The 26,881-nt window shown below is 40.8% G+C and overlaps 1 protein-coding gene across 1 annotated transcript in view; it reads right to left on the bottom strand.

Moving 5' to 3' along the window:
* Positions 1–26,881, bottom strand: part of NEB (nebulin) — a 125,448-nt gene that overhangs the window by 73,506 nt on the left and 25,061 nt on the right. The window contains exons 27-59 of the mRNA XM_075711405.1: positions 25,473–25,679; positions 24,623–24,727; positions 24,351–24,458; positions 23,642–23,953; positions 22,695–22,901; positions 20,977–21,081; positions 20,042–20,149; positions 18,850–19,161; positions 18,498–18,704; positions 17,932–18,036; positions 16,926–17,033; positions 16,336–16,647; positions 15,934–16,137; positions 15,348–15,452; positions 14,453–14,560; positions 13,756–14,067; positions 13,052–13,255; positions 12,591–12,695; positions 12,388–12,495; positions 10,911–11,222; positions 9,648–9,851; positions 9,187–9,291; positions 8,984–9,091; positions 6,670–6,981; positions 5,966–6,169; positions 5,505–5,609; positions 5,302–5,409; positions 4,079–4,390; positions 3,191–3,394; positions 2,349–2,453; positions 1,537–1,644; positions 660–971; positions 39–242 (exon numbers count right to left, since the gene is read on the bottom strand). Coding sequence (XP_075567520.1) covers positions 39–242; positions 660–971; positions 1,537–1,644; positions 2,349–2,453; positions 3,191–3,394; positions 4,079–4,390; positions 5,302–5,409; positions 5,505–5,609; positions 5,966–6,169; positions 6,670–6,981; positions 8,984–9,091; positions 9,187–9,291; positions 9,648–9,851; positions 10,911–11,222; positions 12,388–12,495; positions 12,591–12,695; positions 13,052–13,255; positions 13,756–14,067; positions 14,453–14,560; positions 15,348–15,452; positions 15,934–16,137; positions 16,336–16,647; positions 16,926–17,033; positions 17,932–18,036; positions 18,498–18,704; positions 18,850–19,161; positions 20,042–20,149; positions 20,977–21,081; positions 22,695–22,901; positions 23,642–23,953; positions 24,351–24,458; positions 24,623–24,727; positions 25,473–25,679 — 6,045 coding nt within the window. The remainder of the gene's footprint in view (positions 1–38; positions 243–659; positions 972–1,536; positions 1,645–2,348; positions 2,454–3,190; positions 3,395–4,078; positions 4,391–5,301; positions 5,410–5,504; positions 5,610–5,965; positions 6,170–6,669; positions 6,982–8,983; positions 9,092–9,186; positions 9,292–9,647; positions 9,852–10,910; positions 11,223–12,387; positions 12,496–12,590; positions 12,696–13,051; positions 13,256–13,755; positions 14,068–14,452; positions 14,561–15,347; positions 15,453–15,933; positions 16,138–16,335; positions 16,648–16,925; positions 17,034–17,931; positions 18,037–18,497; positions 18,705–18,849; positions 19,162–20,041; positions 20,150–20,976; positions 21,082–22,694; positions 22,902–23,641; positions 23,954–24,350; positions 24,459–24,622; positions 24,728–25,472; positions 25,680–26,881) is intronic.

Below are 26,881 nucleotides of genomic sequence, written 5' to 3'. Positions count from 1 at the left end.
TAATACTAGGGATTTTGACCAAAAAAAGAACCCCTCACCTTGTTCATTATCTCAGCATTTTGCTTGGCTAAGACCATGGCCAAAGAATCTGTCACACTAGTAAATTTAATTTGGTCTGCTGGTTGACGATACTTCCTTTCACTCAGGATTTCTCCGGCTTTCTTGGCTTTCTCAACTTCCACGGAACCAATAGGAACCCATCCAATACCTCTTAGCCATTCCAGGTCTGATTTGTAAACAGCCTGAAAAAATTTGAAAGTTCATTATATATGTGCAAGTGTGATCAAATATTAAAATAATTATGAATAAGCATATCCCAGTCTACATGAACAATTGTATATATTTCTGCACAGTAGCAGGATATGGTTTTGAAAACAATTGTTCTTTTTGAAGGTTTAGTAAAATAATTATTAACTAACAAGAAGAACAGAGTTATTGAAGAACTCTACAAATACCAGAGTTACACACAAATTACACCTCAGGCTAAGGACTGAGAAAATAGGATTAAACATAATTTTGATGAGCGAATCTTAAACATTTCACCTCTATCAACATGTCTGATGCAAGCAACTAAGGCATATTATATATCTTTAAAAAAAATACATTGCACAAGACCCAGTATATTTAATTATGCAATACAAATTTAACGATTTACTCACATCACTCTGTAGATCATAGGCCTTCTTAGCATGGATAACATCATTCTGGTCTGGCAGACAGATCCACTGATGCAGATAGTGGCGGTAATCAATGTCGCTGACCAACTCCTGACATTTCTTGGCCAACACGATGCCCAGCATGTCCACCGGGCTACTGAAGTGTGTCTTTGTCTTCTCAAAGGCTTTCTTGTACTCCCTGTCACTCTGGATCTTGGCTACGTGCATCGACCACATCATCTTCGGATCATCCTCTATGTTGCGGGCACCTATGTGGTGGCCAAGCTGCTTGCGATAGCCTTCTTTGTATTTGTACTGAAATATAAATCAAGATACTATATTTCTATATCACCTCTAAATAACAGTTAGTCATACTAAATATTTCTAATAACAAACTCTCCAAATTTCTCTATAACCTACAGTCAAAAAAACCAAACTGTCAAAGCAATTCTGGGGCTAATAACATGTATTGTCTCATTAAATTTTTGAGATTTGAGTTAGAACCCTAAACAGAGATTTTTAAGTAAGTCTTTTTGGAAAAAACCCTCTTCACTAATATTAGTGAGAAATAATCCTCTCCTTATTAAATATATTTAATCCTTATTAAATATTATAATATACATACTGTTAAGATTTAATTAAAGATACAGGTTTATGAGCTATAAAATTAACATGATAGCAGCATTACATTGTCCTTATAACTTCTCAACATTTAATTTTTACAATTAAGTCTTTAAACATATAAAATAATTGGCTTCCAAAAATCTATTATTTGAGATCACGGTTCCATTGAAATGCCTTTTACAGAATCCAGCTGATAACTTTCAGGTTGCAGAGATGAGATGTCACCACACAAAGAAAGAAGAGAGTAGTTTCTTACATCACTGGCAATTTGCCTGGATGCTTTGGCAGCTTGAATGGGGATAGCATCACTTCTCAAATCATAGCCTTTCTTTTTTGCGTCTTCCATGGCTTGTTTGTAGAGTTTCTAGAATTAAACAATGGGATTCATATAAGTAAGTTCCATATATTATATTCTATGCAAAACAAACTGCTTGTAAGTATAGTAGGTTTTAAAAATTGTGTTAAGATTTATTCTAACCCAGCTTTATCCAACTTTCTTAACTCAAAGCCCTAGATCAGTAGCTGATACAAATTCATATCAAAGGAAGATCTTTGCCAAATACATTAGCTAATGATTTTTTTCTTTCAATACTTTAAATAACATAACATTGACTACAATTTTAGAGATAAACTATTCTTCTATATGAATGGAATAAAACTTACTTTTTAAAGCCACCTCTTACTGATGTGAGTTTATTTACCCAAGCTAACACTGAACACTGGGATCACTGCTCTTCAGAATTGTGTTGGGAATTACCTTTTTGGTATTTCCACTGTTGGCATGAATTTTGTGCCTTCCCAACAGTACGCACACTGGCAGAAATGACTCCCCAAAAATTCACTGGAGACACACAACTTCTCATGGAATTTATTCTCAATAGTGCTCACTGCTGTATGTATGCACTACTGTACAAATATGCAAACTGTCTATTTAAAGTCACAGTTTTGAGGATAAATATTGGGGGTTACTTAAAGAAACTGATGGTATCATCTATATAAGTTTTATTAGAATATTGATGATCCAGCCATGAAACAGACCAGTTATATTTGGAGAGCTAGCACACTCACCATACTGTAGTTCTGCATGTTCTGTTTTGCCAGTGTGATTTCAGGTGTGTCAGGCATTATGTGGATTTGCGTCTTGTCTTTATCCCAGGCCTCAGTATATAAACGCTGCAGGAGAAAGAACATATATTAAAGGGGGAAAAAAAGTGGTGACTGCTTGGAGATCTCCTAAAACATAAGAAGAATTACAGCTCTGTACTCCAAGTCTAAAAAATCCTTATTCCTTATATAGCAAGGAGATTTTATATTCACTCCTCTAGATACTTATTGTCCAGGTTAAGAATTCTGCTAAAAAAAATGTTTAGAAAAAAGGCACAGATTGCTAATCAGACACACAGAGATCTAAACTCTAAGAACAAGGCCTGTTTGAAAGAGGAAATAGTTTTATTAACATAAATAGGATTGAGATCAGGGCCACAGATTCAGAAAAACTCTTACATTTTAAGTAATGAGCTGAATTGTTTAAAATACGGATATTTCAAAGACTGCCCTAAAACAAGTAGTTTATTAATTACTAGATAAACTTGCTAAATTATTAGATTTATTAGACAAATTGCTATATTAAAAAATAGATTAAAGTTAGGTAAGAAATTACTAGATACACAGTAGAGTATGTGGAAAGCTTCACAACTGAAAATTCCAATTTAACCTGATAACTTGGAAGATATTATTAAATTTGCACTTGCTGAAAATATGTTACCTGTTGATTACCAAGAATGTAACACACTTTTAAAGCCTCGCTGTGCAGAAATCTCACACAGCAACCACATATCTGTATTTCTAGTCCTGTCTCCAGGGTTTAGATGGAGACTGCTGACGTGTTACCTAATCAAATCAAGACTCACCTTATTCATGGTCTCCGCATTCTGCTTGGCTAAGACCATCTCTAGAGAATCAGTGACGCTAGTAAACTTGATTGTGTCTGGAGGCTGACGGTATATTTTATCACTCAAGATCTCCCCCGCCTTTTTGGCTTTTTCAACGGCCAAGGAACCAATTGGGACCCAACCGATGCCCCGCAACCATTCAAGGTCAGATTTGTAGCAGTTCTGTTACAAAATACAAAGACAGCTGTCTCATTAATATTGCCAGTTAAACATTTCATATCTACCATGTAACTAATGCTTACTTTTTGTAAGTTGCCTTCCTCCTAGTTCAATCAGCAAAACAATCTCTGTTAGTGACCTAGATTCAGACTCCTTATCTGTCTTCGAGGTATCATTCACCAAGCAACATGTTGGGGAATGGTCAAAGAGTAAAACAAAACCCTGAAAGTCAGTGTAAACTTTTCCTGTAACATTTGTTCCCAACAAATAAATGGTCACCCACTAAGAACAGCAGGTCTTAATTTAAACCATTTTCTCCAAGATAGAACAAAGGAATCCTCTCCACTAAAGTCATGCAACTAAAAAAAAAGTCATACTAGGCAATTCCCTCATTATATGCAGTTAATCTGCATATCAAGGCATTAAAATTGTCTATTATGAAGGATTATACGCAGCTAATTCTACTATTTGGCTAACTGATTATATAAACCATCATAATACTCAACCTTCCTTACACACAGATTAATTCGCTCCTAAAAATCTTAGGACTTTGACTGGAATAGGTAAATCAAAACACAATGTGAAAAAACACTTTATGAGGGAGAGACTTCAAACAGATTCTACAGTTTATATTCCAAGGAAATGACATACACATCAGAACACCAATGCTTATCAGTGAGTACTCACATCACTCTGTAGATCATAGGCCTTCTTAGCATGGATAACATCATTCTGGTCTGGCAGACAGATCCACTGATGCAGATAGTGGCGGTAATCAATGTCGCTGACCAACTCCTGACATTTCTTGGCCAACACGATGCCCAGCATGTCCACCGGGCTACTGAAGTGTGTCTTTGTCTTCTCAAAGGCTTTCTTGTACTCCCTGTCACTCTGGATCTTGGCTACGTGCATCGACCACATCATCTTCGGATCATCCTCTATGTTGCGGGCACCTATGTGGTGGCCAAGCTGCTTGCGATAGCCTTCTTTATACCTGTACTATAGGCAAAAAAAGCATTCAGTGAATTTTAGCTTAGTTTTCTTTATGTCCCTAGCAGCCCCTGTGGCACAACCTCCAGAGAACGTAGGATCTGAAACCAAAGAGAAAGCATTCAGCTGATGAACTGCAGTGTACAGCTACAAAAGGACTCATATAACATTATCTGCCTGATATGAACTTCACATTTTCGCAGAGACTCCCTGGCCTACATATTAAGAGCTACTACTCAGCAACTGAGAGTAAAAAAAGTCCTGAAATTATGACACGGATACGAAAATCCCAAAGTTCAATAAATACCCGCTAAGAATCAGTTAGTGACACTCAAGAACGATAGCCAATTAAACTCGTATTCAATCTATTCAGGAGAAAAAAATGGGAAGAGCATAGAGACAGACACGGAAGTTTAACAGAGACACCGAACACATATATGAAATAAATTTTGATATGAATACCTAATAATAATAAAAAAATATTTACTTTTACACTGTCTTCATTTTTAAACAAAAACTTCCTTTGAGTTTTTCATGTCCAGCTTGGCTGTGCAGCTGCAACATCAGGGGCGTGCAGACTGGCAGCACGCAGCGCAGCACACCACCTCAAAATCCCATCTGTTGCACAAGGACATGCTGCCACAAGCCCACGAGGCACGCGGCTTTGCATCATGTCCATCACCCAGCTCCCACACTCACCCTCTCCACACTGTCTACACATTCCCTCACAACACCACACACCCATAACATGCAGGGACAGCTACAGGCAGACCCTCCAGAACCAACACGTTTACGGGCCACCTGAATGGTAAGGGCAGGTGAGAGCGTTCTTGCCTCCATTCGGCTAACGTTGGGCTTCAACCTCAAGCACCTGGAAACTGCCCGATACGCTCTGCCACCAAGGGCTCCTGTGTACTTACATCACTTGCAATGTCTCTGGAAGCTTTAGCAGCCTTGATGGGAATGGCATCTGCCCGCATGTCGTAGCCCTTCTTCTTCTCTTCCTCCATCGCAAGCTTGTACAGTTTCTGAAGGAAAAACAAGCACGCCCCTCAAGCAACACTGCTTCACGGGCCACAGCACTGCCCAGCACTGGACACTTAAGCCTGGCTCAAACACCCACCTCACTCAAGTTCAACTGGTTCTGCTGGGCTAGCAAAATACCAGGGGTATCCGGCATAATGTGAACGCTGGTTTTATCTTTCTCCCAGGCCGATGTGTACGAGCGCTGAAAAAATTAATACAACGGGAAATAAGATCACGCAAGTACAGGCCAACAAGCTCAGACAGCAACATAGCGCAGCAAACTGAAGCAAGGGGCCTCTACTTTGCACTGACTCAGGAATGCCTTTTCTCACACCAAAACTTTCCAACGCTTCACACTTTTCTTTTCCACACTGCACCCAATCACTGCTCCAACCACACAAAATGGAATTTGGTCTAAAACAAGGAACACACGTCCCTGATGCAAGAGCATGCAATAACCCACCCCCGCAAAAAACAGGCCCTGGAAGGAGAGAGCCCAAAGCCCAGGGAAAGGCAGCCGCTCATTTCCTTCAGCTTGCACACACAAAGAAATCTCACATGGTCCATAATTTCAGAGTTGTGCTTTGCCAGAACCATAGGCATTGAGTCAGGAATGCTTGTGAATTTGATGGTGTCTGGGTGCTGACGATAGTTCTTCTCACTCAGGATCATGCTTGCCCTCTTATTCTTCTCATCGTCCAGCGAACCACTTGGGGACCACCCAGTGCCCCTCAGCCACAGAAGGTCGGACTTGTACACATTCTGAAAGGACACGCAAGGACACAAAGCAGATCAGCAGCCTCCTTACTCCACGCAACCCCTCCTCCTACCAACCAAACCTCAGTGCTCTCCAGTTGGCAAAAGCACACGTGGAGCCTTGTACCTCATCACCTAATGCTCTTTATACCATTCTCCACTGCACACATGGCTTGCCTTTGCCCACTGTCGGTCCTCCAAAAGATAATACGTGACTCCGTTGCCCTTCCCCTGCCATACACAACTCTAGCCACCTGCAGCAACCCTCCCCACAAAATGATCAAGGCAAGACAGGACTCTTCTGCGACCACAAAGTTACACCCCACACAAACTGCACCACTGCCCCATCACAACACCAACTCTCACCAACACAGTATGGCCACAACACACACTCAGTCCCACAGAATCAGCATAGACTCATGCTCCCCACCTGGACCTTCTCCAACAAAGGAAAAGAACACAACAGACACCTCTGGTTGTCACACAGCCACTAAAGAATAACTTACATCACTCTGAAGGTCGTACACTTTCCTGGCTTGTACAACATCGTTCTGGTCTGGCAGACAGGTCCACCGATGCAGAGTGTGCTTGTAATCAATGTCGCTGACCAACTCCTGACATTTCTTGGCCAACACGATGCCCAGCATGTCCACCGGGCTACTGAAGTGTGTCTTTGTCTTCTCAAAGGCTTTCTTGTACTCCCTGTCACTCTGGATCTTGGCTACATGCATCGACCACATCATCTTCGGATCATCCTCTATGTTGCGGGCACCTATGTGGTGGCCAAGCTGCTTGCGATAGCCTTCTTTATACCTGTACTGCAGGGTTAAAGAAGCTCAGTAAGTTCCTGACCGGCTCTTCTCCCTCCTGACACGACTCTGCAGCAGCATCTATGAACGAGCACTTTGCTAATGGAGCCTGGCAAGATCGCCACGCGCAGCACAGCCCTACTGTGTCCTACACTTCCATCCCACCCCACGCCTACTCTGGGCCACGGGAAGCACATGGAGGCTCAGACGGCAACTCCAACCAAGCTAGCTTGGGCACCAGCAGCGATGCATGCCAGCAGACAGGGTCTCTGCACAACCTAAGCATCTGCACAGAGAGGCCAGCTCAGCAGCTGGGATGCAAAACTTGGCAAAAACCACCGGACTGCTCCAGCAGGCAACCTGGGCCTCACCTGCACAGCCCTGACTGCACTCACCCACACAGCCCACAGCAGCTGACACACACCACTGCTCCATGCTCTCCTGCACAGTGCTCAGGACTCGTATTCTCCCAGCCCGGTGTGTGTTCGCAGCCGCAGGCCTACAGCCACTAAGCTTGGGAAGTGTCAAGGGCCAACACCACACTTTTTCCCTCGCCTCTTACTGAAATGTCAAGTAAGACTGATGAGAGATTCAACTCATCTCCCTACAGTAAGGGAACAAATCTGAACCACAGAATCTCGCATGAGAGAGTAAATTGCAGAGCTAAGCCCTGAAAAGATACTCTGGGGCACAGGAATGACAGGCCTACAGTGACTGCACCTGCCCCCAATCCAGACAGAAATGATTAATGCCCCGGTCTGTGGTGGTGCAGCCCCCGAGGCCACTCTGAGATCCCAGGATAAGCCCTTTTGTGGTGTTATCTTGGTCGTAAGTGCAGCAATTTGGGTGTCAGACACTCCCTGTCCATACACTTGGGCCATCTGCTTCCTGAATTGTATACCAGAATGCCTCAGCACAAATTGTGGCCAGAATGTAAAATACTGACCAAAGCCAACCATCTCTAGATCCTATAAATAGTGAGCCAAAAGGGAGCTTGAGTTCCCCGGGATTGCAGCAGGTCTTGTGACCCAGTATCTCTCCTTGAGCCGGGACACCTCTCAGGGTATATTTCGTGAGGATTGAAGGATCGTTCATCGATGATTTCATGAGGATTAAACGTCCTAACTTTGCAGGGTTCACTGAACGTCCGTTGATGAATGCCAGCATATAAAAGTGAGTAATTCATGCAACTCATGAAAAGGGAAATTTTAATCACAAGCAAACCTTGGGGTGTTTGTGTGTGTGCAATTGGATTCAGAACTGTTGGCTGGCTGGCTGGCTGTGTGTGTGTGACTTGATTTAGAGCTGTTTGTCGGTCTGTCTGTCCTGTGTGTGTGATTTGATTTGAACCGCACCTCTGTGTGTGCAACGCTGCTGTAAGTTTCACGTGATCCTTGCCATCCTCAAGTCTTTAAATATGTCAATATTTTGCCTGTAACAAATTCCATTGAACGACTCTGTTAAATTGGCTGATGCTTCAGTGCTGTTAAGATTTATATAACCTAATTCTGTGATCTACCTCAAAAATATTAATAATTCTTAAATTGCTGCTAAACCAAAGCAGTACAAAAAATCATATTCGTGATAGGTCTTAACACAAAACTTGGTTTGGGTTTTGTTTCCTCATGTCCAGCTCGGCTGTGCAGCTGCAACATCAGGGGCGTGCAGACTGGCAGCACGCAGCGCAGCACACCACCTCAAAATCCCATCTGTTGCACAAGGACATGCTGCCACAAGCCCACGAGGCACGCGGCTTTGCATCATGTCCATCACCCAGCTCCCACACTCACCCTCTCCACACTGTCTACACATTCCCTCACAACACCACACACCCATAACATGCAGGGACAGCTACAGGCAGACCCTCCAGAACCAACACGTTTACGGGCCACCTGAATGGTAAGGGCAGGTGAGAGCGTTCTTGCCTCCATTCGGCTAACGTTGGGCTTCAACCTCAAGCACCTGGAAACTGCCCGATACGCTCTGCCACCAAGGGCTCCTGTGTACTTACATCACTTGCAATGTCTCTGGAAGCTTTAGCAGCCTTGATGGGAATGGCATCTGCCCGCATGTCGTAGCCCTTCTTCTTCTCTTCCTCCATCGCAAGCTTGTACAGTTTCTGAAGGAAAAACAAGCACGCCCCTCAAGCAACACTGCTTCACGGGCCACAGCACTGCCCAGCACTGGACACTTAAGCCTGGCTCAAACACCCACCTCACTCAAGTTCAACTGGTTCTGCTGGGCTAGCAAAATACCAGGGGTATCCGGCATAATGTGAACGCTGGTTTTATCTTTCTCCCAGGCCGATGTGTACGAGCGCTGAAAAAATTAATACAACGGGAAATAAGATCACGCAAGTACAGGCCAACAAGCTCAGACAGCAACATAGCGCAGCAAACTGAAGCAAGGGGCCTCTACTTTGCACTGACTCAGGAATGCCTTTTCTCACACCAAAACTTTCCAACGCTTCACACTTTTCTTTTCCACACTGCACCCAATCACTGCTCCAACCACACAAAATGGAATTTGGTCTAAAACAAGGAACACACGTCCCTGATGCAAGAGCATGCAATAACCCACCCCCGCAAAAAACAGGCCCTGGAAGGAGAGAGCCCAAAGCCCAGGGAAAGGCAGCCGCTCATTTCCTTCAGCTTGCACACACAAAGAAATCTCACATGGTCCATAATTTCAGAGTTGTGCTTTGCCAGAACCATAGGCATTGAGTCAGGAATGCTTGTGAATTTGATGGTGTCTGGGTGCTGACGATAGTTCTTCTCACTCAGGATCATGCTCGCCCTCTTATTCTTCTCATCGTCCAGCGAACCACTTGGGGACCACCCAATGCCCCTCAGCCACAGAAGGTCGGACTTGTACACATTCTGAAAGGACACACAAGGACACAAAGCAGATCAGCAGCCTCCTTACTCCAGGCAACCCCTCCTCCTACCAACCAAACCTCTGCCTACCAAAACACACTCCCCTGGGTCAACCCGCCGGACACTACAAAGGGATTCCCATGGACATCAGCTCCCCTCAACCCAGTTCCCCATGCCTACAACACCACAAGCAGGTGCCAAGCAATCCACAGAGCCTCACACAACATCTTTGTAGTCTCCCTGAGAGAGACCTGACCCATTTAGCGCTCTCCAGTTGGCAGAAGCACACGTGGAGCCTTGTACCTCATCACCTAATGCTCTTTATACCATTCTCCACTGCACACATGGCTTGCCTTTGCCCACTGTCGGTCCTCCAAAAGATAATACGTGACTCCGTTGCCCTTCCCCTGCCATACACAACTCTAGCCACCTGCAGCAACCCTCCCCACAAAATGATCAAGGCAAGACAGGACTCCTCTGTGACCTCAAACTATGACCCCACAAAAACTGCATCCCAGGCCATTCTGTACAAAATCTCAGCAAAAAGAAAGCTGGAATGCTGAGATCTCTCATGAACTGTAAAATTAGAAAACAAAAGGTCCTGGATGAGAAAACTTGAAACTGAAAATGTCCTTTCAATACAAACACAGTGGCAATGGTTTTAAACTGACAGAGGGTAGATTTAGATTAGATATTAGGAAGAAATTCTATACTGTGAGGGTGGTGAGACAGTCGAACACGTTGTCCAGGTAAGTTGTGGATGCACCATCAGTGGAAGTGTTCAAGGCCAGGTTGGATGGGGCTTTGAGCAACCTGGTCCAGTGGAAGGTATCTCTGACCATGGCAGGGGGTTGGAACTAGATGGTCTTCAAGGTCCCTTCCAGCCCAAAGCATTCTATGGTTCTATAATTCTGTGATGCTGCAAGATTGTACAGCCACAACACAGTCTCAGTCCCACAGAATCAGCATAGACTCATGCTCCCCACCTGGACCTTCTCCAACAAAGGAAAAGAACACAACAGACACCTCTGGTTGTCACACAGCCACTAAAGAATAACTTACATCACTCTGAAGGTCGTACACTTTCCTGGCTTGTACAACATCGTTCTGGTCTGGCAGACAGGTCCACCGATGCAGAGTGTGCTTGTAATCAATGTCGCTGACCAACTCCTGACATTTCTTGGCCAACACGATGCCCAGCATGTCCACCGGGCTACTGAAGTGTGTCTTTGTCTTCTCAAAGGCTTTCTTGTACTCCCTGTCACTCTGGATCTTGGCTACATGCATTGACCATATCATCTTCGGATCATCCTCTATGTTGCGGGCACCTATGTGGTGGCCAAGCTGCTTGCGATAGCCTTCTTTATACCTGTACTGCAGGGTTAAAGAAGCTCAGTAAGTTCCTGACCGGCTCTTCTCCCTCCTGACACGACTCTGCAGCAGCATCTATGAACGAGCACTTTGCTAATGGAGCCTGGCAAGATCGCCACGCGCAGCACAGCCCTACTGTGTCCTACACTTCCATCCCACCCCACGCCTACTCTGGGCCACGGGAAGCACATGGAGGCTCAGACGGCAACTCCAACCAAGCTAGCTTGGGCACCAGCAGCGATGCATGCCAGCAGACAGGGTCTCTGCACAACCTAAGCATCTGCACAGAGAGGCCAGCTCAGCAGCTGGGATGCAAAACTTGGCAAAAACCACCGGACTGCTCCAGCAGGCAACCTGGGCCTCACCTGCACAGCCCTGACTGCACTCACCCACACAGCCCACAGCAGCTGACACACACCACTGCTCCATGCTCTCCTGCACAGTGCTCAGGACTCGTATTCTCCCAGCCCGGTGTGTGTCCGCAGCCGCAGGCCTACAGCCACTAAGCTTGGGAAGTGTCAAGGGCCAACACCACACTTTTTCCCTCGCCTCTTACTGAAATGTCAAGTAAGACTGACGAGAGATTGATCTCCCTACAGTAAGGGAACAAACCTGAACCACAGAATCTCGCATGAGAGAGTAAATTGCAGAGCTAAGCCCTGAAAAGATACTCTGGGGCACAGGAATGACAGGCCTACAGTGACTGCACCTGCCCCCAATCCAGACAGAAACAATCAATGCCCAGGGCTTAGCACAAAACTTGGTTTGGGTTTTGTTTCCTCATGTCCAGCTCGGCTGTGCAGCTGCAACATCAGGGGCGTGCAGACTGGCAGCACGCAGCGCAGCACACCACCTCAAAATCCCATCTGTTGCACAAGGACATGCTGCCACAAGCCCACGAGGCACGCGGCTTTGCATCATGTCCATCACCCAGCTCCCACACTCACCCTCTCCACACTGTCTACACATTCCCTCACAACACCACACACCCATAACATGCAGGGACAGCTACAGGCAGACCCTCCAGAACCAACACGTTTACGGGCCACCTGAATGGTAAGGGCAGGTGAGAGCGTTCTTGCCTCCATTCGGCTAACGTTGGGCTTCAACCTCAAGCACCTGGAAACTGCCCGATACGCTCTGCCACCAAGGGCTCCTGTGTACTTACATCACTTGCAATGTCTCTGGAAGCTTTAGCAGCCTTGATGGGAATGGCATCTGCCCGCATGTCGTAGCCCTTCTTCTTCTCTTCCTCCATCGCAAGCTTGTACAGTTTCTGAAGGAAAAACAAGCACGCCCCTCAAGCAACACTGCTTCACGGGCCACAGCACTGCCCAGCACTGGACACTTAAGCCTGGCTCAAACACCCACCTCACTCAAGTTCAACTGGTTCTGCTGGGCTAGCAAAATACCAGGGGTATCCGGCATAATGTGAACGCTGGTTTTATCTTTCTCCCAGGCCGATGTGTACGAGCGCTGAAAAAATTAATACAACGGGAAATAAGATCACGCAAGTACAGGCCAACAAGCTCAGACAGCAACATAGCGCAGCAAACTGAAGCAAGGGGCCTCTACTTTGCACTGACTCAGGAATGCCTTTTCTCACACCAAAACTTTCCAACGCTTCACACTTTTCTTTTCCACACTGCACCCAATCACTGCTCCAACCACACAAAATGGAATTTGGTCTAAAACAAGGAACACACGTCCCTGATGCAAGAGCATGCAATAACCCACCCCCGCAAAAAACAGGCCCTGGAAGGAGAGAGCCCAAAGCCCAGGGAAAGGCAGCCGCTCATTTCCTTCAGCTTGCACACACAAAGAAATCTCACATGGTCCATAATTTCAGAGTTGTGCTTTGCCAGAACCATAGGCATTGAGTCAGGAATGCTTGTGAATTTGATGGTGTCTGGGTGCTGACGATAGTTCTTCTCACTCAGGATCATGCTCGCCCTCTTATTCTTCTCATCGTCCAGCGAACCACTTGGGGACCACCCAGTGCCCCTCAGCCACAGAAGGTCGGACTTGTACACATTCTGAAAGGACACGCAAGGACACAAAGCAGATCAGCAGCCTCCTTACTCCACGCAACCCCTCCTCCTACCAACCAAACCTCAGTGCTCTCCAGTTGGCAAAAGCACACGTGGAGCCTTGTACCTCATCACCTAATGCTCTTTATACCATTCTCCACTGCACACATGGCTTGCCTTTGCCCACTGTCGGTCCTCCAAAAGATAATACGTGACTCCGTTGCCCTTCCCCTGCCATACACAACTCTAGCCACCTGCAGCAACCCTCCCCACAAAATGATCAAGGCAAGACAGGACTCTTCTGCGACCACAAAGTTACACCCCACACAAACTGCACCACTGCCCCATCACAACACCAACTCTCACCAACACAGTATGGCCACAACACACACTCAGTCCCACAGAATCAGCATAGACTCATGCTCCCCACCTGGACCTTCTCCAACAAAGGAAAAGAACACAACAGACACCTCTGGTTGTCACACAGCCACTAAAGAATAACTTACATCACTCTGAAGGTCGTACACTTTCCTGGCTTGTACAACATCGTTCTGGTCTGGCAGACAGGTCCACCGATGCAGAGTGTGCTTGTAATCAATGTCGCTGACCAACTCCTGACATTTCTTGGCCAACACGATGCCCAGCATGTCCACCGGGCTACTGAAGTGTGTCTTTGTCTTCTCAAAGGCTTTCTTGTACTCCCTGTCACTCTGGATCTTGGCTACGTGCATCGACCACATCATCTTCGGATCATCCTCTATGTTGCGGGCCCCTATGTGGTGGCCAAGTTGCTTTCGGTATGCAGTTTTGTATTGGTACTAATTGAATGGAGAAACAACAATTATCTCCTCTTTTCAAGCTGCAGTTTAAATTTCTCTGTTGTTAATATAGCTGTCAAAAGTAGCATATGTAATATATATATATATAATTTTTTTTAGTATTTTTCCAACATTTTTGGTGGTTTTGTTGTGTGTCTAGAAGATATTAACTGATTTTTTAATAGTTATATATTATCTCATTGTAAATCATTGTATTTAGTTTAACTAACTTTACACCATTAAGAATTATACAACCTCTGGCAAGGGCAGCAATATAAGAGTGTTAAAATTTTAGACCTCTTCTCCTTTTAAATAGAAAACATCTTTATCCAAACGTGTGTACCAGCTCTATGCCCCACTATTATTTTCACTCTGTAAGACTTACTTCACTAGCTATGTCTCTGGATGCCTTTGCTGACTTGAGGGGTATAGCATCAGGAGGAAGATCGTAGCCTTTCCTCTTCAGCTCTTCATATCCTAACTTGTAATGTTTCTGTTGGAGAAGGATTCAAAGTAATTATTGCAAATAAAGCTCTCTAGAGAGTTTTTCAATACTAAAACTTTCCTCACCTGATTATTGAAAATAAAGTAGGAGATTCCAAACAGAGTTTCATTCATCAAATTAAATTCCATAGCTTGCTTTTAATAATGTGCATTTTGTAACTAATGATATAAAATATTTAAAAATTACTATATGTATGTTTTCTGATCAACTCATTCAAGATCAAAATTTTCTTTTAGTTAACATATTAATCTGAATGATTCATAGAGTCTTCTACAGAGGTGAGTAATACAACCCCATAATTCTCTACAGCCAATTTCAATTGCAATCATTTTTGTCTTCTTGAGTTCTTATGATAGAGCTGCTAACATTTCTTTAGTTTATATTTCTTCCATTATAAGCAGGAATTTTATGTAGAATTACATAATCCTATGTAATTCTGAAGAGGCAATTCAATATAATGAGACATTTTAACAAGAATGACAGGCTTACAAAAAAGTACTGAATATTTCTACAATGTAATATGATCAGTAGGGATGAAAGAGAAAACTGCTAACTTGTGTTGAATATTTTCTTGGTATTTTTTATATTCTAGCAACTCCACTTCCACTTTATATTTTAGCAATTCCACTTGGGCTTCCCAGTGCATAACAATTTTCACAGGAAAAGATCACAGGTGTGCTTACAGCTGTTAGAATTGCAGAATTACTCTCCTGCATTTTAAACTAAAGCCACAATGGGTAATTCCAAATTCCAAATATTGTGGAGACACACTTACATCACTTGTGTTAATTAAGTTTGATTTAGCCAGCAAAATTTCAGGAGTATCAGGCATAATGTGAACCTGAGTCTTGTCCTTGTCCCAGGCTTCTCTGTACAGTATCTGTAAAGAGACATAAACAGAAATACCCTGTCTGATAAAAGGCTCTCATGCATAGCAGTAAATTCAGTTTACCTTTTCTCTACAATAGCAAAGCAAAGATGTACTATGCAAGCATGAGCGATGTAAACAACGCAAGATATTAAAATCAAATAATACAACAACTTCTTACTGAAATACCACCTTTTCTTCTTCTTTACATCCATGAAATATCAAGGAAACAGCATTATGATAATACATTTACATACAACATACTAAAGGGTCTTATGTGCAGTTATTACTGAATAAGTTATACAGCACTAAAGACCTTAATCTTCTGAACAAGGTGTAGTACTTCTTGAAAACTGAGCAGTAAGGAACTGATCGTAAACATCTGGTATTTGTATATTTTAAGCACATGTTCTGATATGGAGATCTTTTTAACAAATGTATACTAACATATTCATTTATTGAATCACATGTTCTGTCTCTAGAGGTAACTTACATCACTTCTGTTTTTGGCATTAGATTTTGCTAAAACGATATCCATGGCATCTGGGATACTGGTGAACTTAATGGTATCTGGGTGCTGCCGGTACTTCTTTTCACTCAGTATTTCAGAAGCTTTCTTGTTCTTTTCAGATTCCAAAGATCCCAGAGGACTCCATCCAAGGCCTCTGAGCCATTGTAGATCTGACTTATACAGATTCTGTTAAGGAAAAATAAAAATCAAAACCACAGTAGATTATTTCCCTGTTCATTTAGTAAACCATATTAAATGACTAACTGGTATTTTAGCTTCAATCAGATCTATACTGACATCAAAAGGGAGTTATTAAAGATACTTTTCAATAAGCAGTAAATATCTTACAAAAAAAAAAATTAATTAAATCCAGAGGAAGCTTACATCACTCTGTAGTTCGTAGACCCTCTTTGCCTGGGTGACATCATTCTGGTCTGGCAGACAAGTCCAGCGGTGTAGCATATGTTTGTAGTCTATATCGCTAACCAATTCCTGGCACTTCTTAGCCAGAAGGAAGCCTAACATGTCCACGGGCATATTAAACTTTGTCTTCCACTTTTCAAAATCTTTCTTGTACTCCCTCTCACTCTGCATCTTAGCTACTTGCATAGACCACAACATCTTAGGATCATCCTGTAAGCTGCGGAATCCAATGTGATGTCCCTGCTGCTTCCGGTAACCTTCTTTGTACTTGTACTAAAATTATAAAGGTTACGTTATTGAAATTGCAGTAAGAAACAGACAGTGGTAAAATATATAAGCAAAATATCAATATATTCACTCAATTCAATGTTTCTTATTACCAATGAAATGAGCAACTTGTTATGGCACCGCATGTAAAGGCTTAGTAGCCCCTTGATGTCAGTGAATGCTCTCCCTGGGAATAAACAGAGTCCCTGGAGAGGAAGACTGCATGGCTATAAGAATGGTCCTCCCGTGCCATCTGATTCATATATTCATGAAATGTTGCTTACGTCACTTGCAATGTCCCTTGAAGCTTTGGCAGCTTTCACTGAAATGGCTTCAGGTGTGAGGTCATAGCCTTTCTTTATCATTTCCTCCCAGCCAAGCTTGTATAGTTTCTAAAATTGAAAACAATACTAATTAAAAAGTCTTAGTAATACGTATGTCACCTTCTATTTAGATATGCTAATGATCCATATTACCAAATTCTGGTCACCTCACAGGCTTCAGTTACAAGAGGAGGGCTGCTAGAATGGGAGCTGAAAAGTGGGAAACCAATAAGCAAGGAACGCAGATCTTCCAGGTCTTAGGCTAGTGATTAAACAGTCTTTCTTTACTGCAGCAGCTTCCTACTATAGCTTATCTTGGGGATTTGAAACATATCTGGGGAATTTGAAATACATACATCTGGGATAACTTAAAACTTTCCAATTGGCTTAACAAAATTTTAATTAATAAGGCAGTAATATAGCCATTTAATAGCCAATTCGGTTTGTGTGCAGTTGATTTTAAGTACCAGCATTTGCAAGTCAAAGATTTGCTGCTGAAGAATCACGCAAAGCAAAACCTAAGTATTTTATACTGGCACAACTGTCACTTTGTCATATTTGAAAGCTGACAGAAGAGTTAGAATCACTACATGTATTTATTTTCCCATACGCTAAGTTAAAAATACACACAATGAACTTGTAATTTTATAGTAAAGAACTTTCAACATGATTGATTTCTATGGTAAGCACAGAGTATGGACTATGCATATCTAGATTTCAAAAATATGACTTATATTTTCCATACATTATAGTGTAATTTAGGCTGTTACTTTGCTAGCCTGAAGACAGTACTTATTGCTACTCTGAAAATATTACTCACATAAAAATTCTTGCCTCTGTTCTAAATCCCCCATTCCGCTTCTAACTTACATATATTAATTACTTATTTTGAAATCGGAGGCACCTTTAAATTTGAAGAAAGTAGATATTAATTTAAAATGTAATAGGAAGTATTAAAAAACTTTACCTGACTGTAGTTCGCCTTGTTTTGTTTTGCCTGTAGAATATCTGGTGTATCCGGCATCACATGAACCTGAATTTTATCCTTCTCCCAAGCCTGAGTATAAGCATGCTATTGAAAAAAGTGACATCAGATGTGTTAATATAAATGACAAAGGATGGCTTTCACCTTTCCATTTGCTCACTTTGGATATGGATGGGTAAAGAGACAAAGGTGCTGACTTAGATTTATTTTACTATGTGATGACCTAATCCAGAATCAGCTGAATTAGGATCCAGACTAATGAAGTCCAACTATCAAGATTTTCAGGGCCATTAATTTCTAGACAAGAATGAGAAGAATTGAGGTTGGAGAGGTAGCAATGAGAAAAATGAGAAAAGATTTATTTAACCAATGCTATTTATCAATAACTGAGTGTTTCATTAAGAAAAAAAAAAAAGAGGAACCTCTAAGTGACAGTTGTTTTACCTAGGGAAACACTGCTACATAAAGGTGGTGACAGAGACTTACAGACTGTTTATTGAAATGGATTATATGTGAATGCCTGCCTAATTTTCCCCATAAATACTCACTTTGTTCATTATATTTGCATTCTGCTTTGCAAGGACCATGTCCATGGAGTCATTCTGTTTGGTAAAGGGGAACATGCTGGGGTGCTGGCGGTATTTCTGATCACTCGCAATTTCTGTGGCTTTCTTAGATTTCTCCACATCCAGGGAACCAGCAGGACTCCAACCGATACCCTTGAACCACTCATTGTAATCCTGCTTGTACTCATTCTGCCAAACAGAACACAAAAGGAAAGTTTACAATTTACAAATGGCTCATGGAAAGTAACTCTGTTGTTTCCAGAACACAGCCATAATGAAAAAAACAGGAAAAAAAGTCACAGCTGTGAAGGACAGAAGGAAAACAGAAACTTACGTCACTTTGTATCTGATTCATGTTTCTGTACAGTTCCAAACTCATTGCATCTGGTAGAAGCATATAATGGTGAATCAGTCGTTTGTAGTTAGTATTGGTTACACGATCTTGCGCCTCCTTAGCTGCCACGATGCTGAGTGTATCAGAAGGCGTTTGGTAATGTGTCTTGCTCGACTCATAAGCTTTCTTATATTCACGATCAGACTGCATCTTCGCCACTTGCATATAATGGACAAGTTTGGGATCATCCTGAAGGCTGCGGAAGCCTACAAGTTTTCCCTTGTCTTGTTCATAACCTAATTTGTATTTATACTGTAAAGAGAACAGAGACAGAGACTTTAATTCTACTTCATTTGTTTAATTAGCAATATCTATCTTGTAAGGAAAAAAACTCCAAAACTTAGATTAAAATAAGATTTTTACATTGTTAAGAAAACATCACAAAGCATATAGAGGTGGTGGCTTTGTCCACCTACTCTTAGGGTGCACTCTAAAGCAAATGTCTATCTTCCCTTCTAAAAGGAGGATATTTAAAACACTTTCTTAATAAATGAAATTTCCTTACAATAGTTTATTCTGCAAATTGACTTTACAGTGGCAGCAACATCCCCTATGCTGTCCAAAAAAAAAAAAAAAAGGTGGGCTAAATAACCTGTCCTTAGGCCCTAACTTCAGCCCTCTCTCAGGCTGGATTTGCCCCTGCCACAGCAAATCCCTCATCACTGATACACAAAGGATTTCCGAATGGTCCTGATGCCAGAAGCTTGTATTCTCTGCACCAAGAAATTTAATGGGACTTTCACCAAAGGAATAAAGATAACTGTACTGCAGCAGTAAAACTAATTTAAGTTTGTGTCTGTTCTTCTCAAATATTTCTAAAAATGGTCTCTGAACATTCTGTCTAAACTACAAATATACAACATACATGTATAAACTATCCAAGCACCATCACACTGAGGAATGAACTGGCTTAATTTTTTTCTAAGAGTGCCTCATATATCTCCTTACCTTTCCAATAAATTGTTCTTTAACCCTGTTAGAAAATGTATTAGAATATATATCGAATATAAGAATTATTTACAAGCAAGACAATAAAGAGACTACATATAATTGGCATATAAAATTGAATTGTGTCAAGAAATTAATGCTTTACAATATCTGAAATGGATCGTCTTTTCTTTCAAGCACTTACGTCACTAGCAATATCCCTAGAAGCTTTGGCAGCTTTAATAGGGATAGCATCAGCTCTGAGATCATACCCTTTCTTCCTAGATTCTTCAAATGAAAGTCTGTACATTTTCTGTGAAAAGAAAGAGAAACATCCTTTAAAAAAGCAAAACACACCACACTTACTTAAACAAAACTCTATTCATTTTATATGATAACTTGAAATACAGACTATTCATATGTTTAACACTCCTTGAAGAGGTGTTTAAGGCACTCAGGCACACAGAGAGATGAATACTCCTTCAAAATTAACTCCAGTCCTAGTATTCATACATCAGTGCAGCTGGACTGTGCTATAATTAGTAACAATAACCTATAACAAAGGATGAGAAATTGAATCTATTTCCCACATGCACAAATACTGGTGAAAAGTTACATCTACAAGGATATGGGCTTTAAAAAAATGTGATAAATATGTCTATTTCTGTGCACATTAAAGATGAGCACAGTCACAAACAGTGCTTTACCTAGCATATGCAGATTCAACAACTGGCTACTGAAAAACTGTCTATAACATCACCTGTTACTGAAGGAATAGGTTCAGTCTGCAAGAATGAATTTCGAACCCAGTACAAAACTTTGTGCATGGGGAAATGAAATAATAAATACAGTAACAAACATAGATAGTACTCAAACTCTACTATTTTGTTAGTAACTATTATATTGTAATGCCCTACATGAACACTTCATAATCTGACTATAAACATTATGGCTTTTTCTTGGCAACTTTTGGTATTTATTTTTCAGGAAGGAAGTGGGGAAAAGGAAAATTGATAGCTTTTTCTGGAATTACTACAGATTTGCGAAGTGAGAATTAGGGAGACTTTTGTATGCCATCATCTCACTTATTCCTAATAAAAAAAATAAGAGCAACATCATAGTCTTACAAACAGTACTCACATCACTTAAATTAAATGCATTAACTTTTGCTAATGCAATCTGTGGAATATCTGGTGTGATGTGAACTTTCTTTTTGTCTTCTTCCCATGCTTGTTTGTACTTGTGCTGGAAGGATAAAAAAAAGAAATGTCAACATGACCAAAAAATTAAATAAAACAATTTAAAAGAATATTTCCTATTTGAAATATAAATTTTCTTTACAATGATGCAACTACTAACACGGTAGGAACATTTGTCTTTTTATTTTTAGCACTTAGAAGCAGCGTGAATCAGGAATAGCTCTCATGAAGTTAATTGTGTGAGGCTGACATAAGAGTGGAAGAAATATCGACCTTGCTAGAGCATTTTATTGCTTGCCTCTTGCCCAGCTTGCCCAGCAGTGTATTCAAGCACACTGAACAGCAGAAAACAATAGGTTTCAAAATGTACTGGGTCTGGCTGGGACAGAGTCAATCCTCTTCACAGCAGCTCACACAGTGCTGTGTTTTCGATTTGTGACTAAAACGATGATAACACACTAACGTTTCAGCTGTTGCTGCACAGGGTTTGCACAGTATCAAGGCTTTCTCTGTTTCTCACTCTGCCCTCGCAGTGAATAGACTGGGTGGTGTGCAAGAGGTTGGGAGGGCACATAAGCAGGCAGATGAACCCAGCCAGCCAAAGACATGTTCCATGCCATGTAACATCATGCTCAGCAAATAAAGAGGGAGAGGAGGGGGTTTAGGGAGGTTGCACATCTTTTGCTTGGGAGCTGGCTGGCCATCAGTCTACCTGTGGGAGGTGGCGAGTGATTGCTTTTGCATCACTTGTTTTGTTTTCTTTCTCTCTTCTTCCACTTCTTCTTTGCTTATTAAACATTTTTTATCCTGACCCACAAGTTTTTTTGCTTTTACTCTGCCTTTCCTCTTCTCCCATCCCACCGGGGAGGAGGGGAGGATGTGAGTGAGTGGCTGTGTGGTGCTTAGACCCCTGTTGGGGTCAACCCACAACTAAAGGCCAAGTCAGAAGGTATACCAAAAAAATTGTTAGACGTGGAAGATTATTAGTTTACCTCCTGGAAAATAAGTATCAGTTGAGAGAGGCAATAGAGCTTTACTTAGTGGAAACGGAGCTAATGGAAGTGCACATAAGATTCCGATGGTCCCTGTAACTACAATGCACATGAACTCTAGACATTTCTAAAGAACATCAGTAGATTACATCAGTTCAGCAGGAGAATCAGAAAATTAATATCTCATTATAAAAGCATTCACATCATGCAGCAATTCCATATTAATGTAATAGGCATCAGATGAAAAGGACCATACATTTAAAAGCCTAAGTTCTATTTCCAAAAGGGATTACTCCAGTATTTTTAGCCCCTAGATTTAAACTGCTAAAAGTCTACAATCAGTTACCTTGGGTAATTAATTCTTATTTATTAATTCAATTAAATGTAAATTAAATTAAAAATGTAATTAAATTAAATATTTATTAATAAAATGTGACCTCCAGGTCTGTCTTTATACATATTTCTTAGAAATATTAGGGTCATGCTTTGCTTTCAGGTATATTAAAGGTCTATTAAGATGAAATACAATTACAGTCAAGCATATTCATTAGCTGCCAAAACTGACAATTTCCAAAGCTATGCATACAGTAAGATTGACTGTTACATCAGGTATAGTTCATTTCTTACTGCTGCAAACTTAAATGAGTTTCGATGAACACTTTCTTACCTCATCCATGATTTTAGCATTGTTTAAAGCTAAGACCATGTTCATGGAATCCATAGGAACAGAATACTTCAACTTGTCTGGATGCTGGCGATACTTCTTTTCACTAACGATTTCCATCGCTTTTTTGTTCTTCTCAGCTTCCATGGAGCCCAGTGGCATCCATCCAACACCCTTCATACTTTCATCATATTCTGCTCTGTATTGATTCTGGAAGCAGAAAGAAGAGAAAATAATCAGATGCATGAAAAAGTCTGTAAATCGTGACACTTCTTTCTGTGTTTAATGACTTAGATTTTGAATGCACTTACTCTAAAAATAGGCAAACTATCAATATGTATTCAAGGTTTATTTAGAAACACATTTGTTACAGTGCTGTCTTTTATTACTCTGCCTTTTATACAGCGGTAGATCCTCCTTATGATGTATATAGATTGCTTGCATGAGATTACATGCTAAGGCTCTCTTTAAGAGGAAGATTATCTTGAATCACTATACGGAGAAAAGAAAGGCCCTCTTCTCTAGAGGTTAAACATCCCAGAAAATCTGAGAATATAGCCACTTTGCTGGTTTCCCCTTCTTCTGAAAAGATATCTTTTTGGAAGTACAAGATAAAACTATTAATGAAAAGTGAAGTTTTTCCCATCTTGGCCTGCACACAAGTATTGCCCCTGAAGAGCCTGATGGGACATGTAAGCAGTAAATATCCATTTTACTTTATACATAAAATTGCTTATCTCTGAGCCCAAATTCTTAAGCAATAGGTATAATTTAATATTTCAGAGTCTTAGAAAAATACAATGGCTATCATTGCTGAAGGTCTCATTTAATTTACTACATTTTAGTACATAACAACTAATTTCACTAAGAAAATAGTACTATTTATCTTACAGTATACTTTCATAAAGTAATCATCATTGTAATGCAAAGGTGAAGAGTCTCTCACTTACATCACTTTGTATCTGCATCATGTTTTTGGCTAATTCAAGACTCATAGCATCAGGCAAAACATTGTAGGTATGGATCAAGTTTTTGTAGTTCACATTTGTAGCCACTTCCTGTGCTTTCTTGGCTGCCACAACACTGACCATGTCAACTGGAGTATGGAAATTAGTCTTTGCTTTCTCATAATCTTTTTTGTATTCACGATCAGATTGCATCTTAGCCACCTGCATGAAGTGCACCAGCTTGGGGTCGTCTTCAAGGCTGCGGAACCCAATATGTTTTCCTTTCTCTTTTTCGTAGGCCAGTTTGTATTTATACTGACAGCAGGAAAGAGAAAGAACAGCAAAAACTTAAATCAAAAAAGTGCACTCTTAAGCTCAATGTTATCTCTGAAAACACAGAAAATATTTGTTCTTTTTCATTACAAGATCTCAGGTTTAGTCATTTAAACACACTCAGTCTTACAAAATAGCCCACTGAACGACAGGAACATGAAGCTCAGCAGCTTGCTGAACAAAAAGCAAAAAAGCACAATTCAGTGTTATTCCACTAGAGAGCAAGTACTGCAAAGGTTTATGCCATCAAGCATGTAATTGAAACCTAGACAACTCAAGATGCTTGAAAAAAAACCACATTTGCGTGTAACAGAGCACTTGGAAAACATTCTGTCTGTCTTTGTAGCTACTCTGAGTACGATCACACAATCAAACTTACATCACTTGCAATGTCTCTGGAGGCTTTGGCTGCTTTTATTGGAATAGCGTCTGGCTGCATGTCATAACCTTTCTTCTTGTCTTCCTCCCATCCAGCTTTGTAAAGTTTCTAAGTTAAAATGTAAAAGAGAACAGGTACCCTATTATGAAGGCAGAACTACTGAAGTGCCCTACATCTGAATTTACATGTTTTAAAAAAATGACACAAAAATTACGCCAATTTTTGATCTATGCAACAGACATCGAATGCCCACTGTGGGCCTGGTAACTCACATTACTCATTGTGATCTGGTTCACTCTAGACTGCAGAATTTCTGGAGTATCTGGCATAACATGAATGCTGGTCTTCTCTTTGTTCCATTTATCGGTGTAGAGCCTCTGCAATTACAAAGTAATATTTAGCATTGAAAAGGCATTGTACTCATAAAATAAGAGCTTACTTTTGGTTTGCTCATTTGCAATAAATAATACTTTACAGTAAGGTTCCATAAGCACTACACGTAATCTTCACAAATATAACTGCCGAGACTTAGTAATGTTAGGTTAATGGTTGGACTGGATGATCTTAAAGGTCTTTTCCAACCTAAACGATTCTAGGATTCTATGATTATATTCCTCCTCTTTCTTTAGTACTTTGAGACATTTGCAAAGTATGTTTTGATAACTAATAAATATTGAAACTGAAAAATTTCACTCTGCATTCTTCCCTGCTTTAATGCGAAGGTTTTTTTGGGTTTTTTTTTTTTTCCACACACCCTCTTTCCATGGCAAACATGGAATAAGGATCTGTGGTGTCCCAGGTAACTAGGGACAAATTTAAAGAACTCCACTTTTCAAGGAAACTTGTACAAAACTGTACAAAGCACTATTAGTCTGGACAAGACATCTTTAATCACATACACAAATGAGAAATTTTTAATCTTTATAAGCAGAAAATGAAAATCCCTTAATTATGAATACAGTCTGAGGCTTCCATCATCTCTTAGTGTTGTGTCTTAACCAAGCAAACCACTATACCCATTTGAAATTCTAATGACTTCAGTGGGAATGCACCTGTCCCACAATTTTGCAAGAAAAAGACCTAATCTCTGGCTCAGTCATGATCATCTGAACAAATTCTCACCTTATTCATGGTCTTGGCATTTTGCTTAGCTAGCACTTGTTCCATTGCATCCATCGTAATAGAATACTTCAGCTTGTCTGGGTGCTGGCGATACTTCTTTTCACTGAGAATCTCTGTAGCTTTTTTGGCCTTTTCTACATCCAGTGACTGAATTGGTATCCAGCCAACTCCTCTCAACCAGTTATTAAAGTCTGCTTTGTACACATTCTTTTAAAAAATAAACAAGGAAAAACACAGTGAGCCAAGGAAAATTAGAATGCCCGTACACAGGAAAACAAGTAAGGCCTTAAAACTTCTGGTCACTCATTTTTGAAGGAAAACTGCTATTGTTTTCCAAATTCTTAGCATAACACTAACAACTATTGTTCTGTTAAGGATAAAGAAATTCTTTGCACTAAACCAATGTGTAGAACTCATACTACAAACCAAACGCACAGGCCTTAGAACAAATTTTGAGTGCTAAATATGAAAATCTGACAAAAATATAATAACGTTTTAAAATTACACTCTTGTTTGTTAATAGACTCAGTTCGCAGTAGAATTAATTCAGAGAAATTGTTTCAGCAACTTCTGCTTAATGGCCTGGTTCTGCACAGTCTTGAATAGACACCATTCTTATTAAATCATACTTTATAACATGGCTTTTAGAATAGAAAAAGGTACAAAAATGCTGTGAAAATAAACCTGTTCCTGAACTGCAGCGTTAGAGGTTAACAGGGATAATATCAGAGTCCAAGAAAAAGACCACATACTGTCATAGCATGGGTATACAGGGCAAAATTTGTCCTTAAGTACCACACTTCTTGCAAACATCCTGAGTTAGACAACCAAGCGAGCTCAGCCAACTCAGCAAGGCTAGGTAAAAATACAATGGGGAAGCAAAATACTTGAGATGAAAATTTCAGTATTTGAAAAGAACAGTGTCTAAAGGTCAGATCCTCTATCTGTTGGCCAATGGGAACATGAACATTATCCTCTCCAAACAATGCATAGAATCTGAAGAATACTTTCAATCAGATTATTAACGTTTTGGGGGATTTCAAATTTGTCACACAACTGTTAAATAATGCAGATTAAACTAAATACTTTCTGGATAAAAAAGCAGACCCTGAAGTTATACTAGTGAAAAAAGATGGAAATGAGTCACAAAGCTTAACAGAAACTACAATGCTTTTTTATGAATCCTTATCATGCATGGCATACACATCTGTTGGAGGATAAAGGCAGGAAGGAAAAGTGAGCAAAATAAATAAATCTCAAATGCCTAGGTATAATACAAACATACATAATGCATATTTTCAGTAAACTTAAATAAAATATAGTCAGAATTTAGACTCTGTACATAACCTGTGATCTCTGACAATAGAAATAACACATTGTAATTGCAAATCCAACTACAAAAATACACG

This window comes from Pelecanus crispus, chromosome 5 (genome assembly GCF_030463565.1).
Source record: "Pelecanus crispus isolate bPelCri1 chromosome 5, bPelCri1.pri, whole genome shotgun sequence".
NCBI classification, from domain to species: Eukaryota; Metazoa; Chordata; class Aves; order Pelecaniformes; family Pelecanidae; genus Pelecanus; species Pelecanus crispus.
Note: the sequence above shows the minus strand (reverse complement) of the source record. Positions and strands in the feature narration are given on the sequence as shown.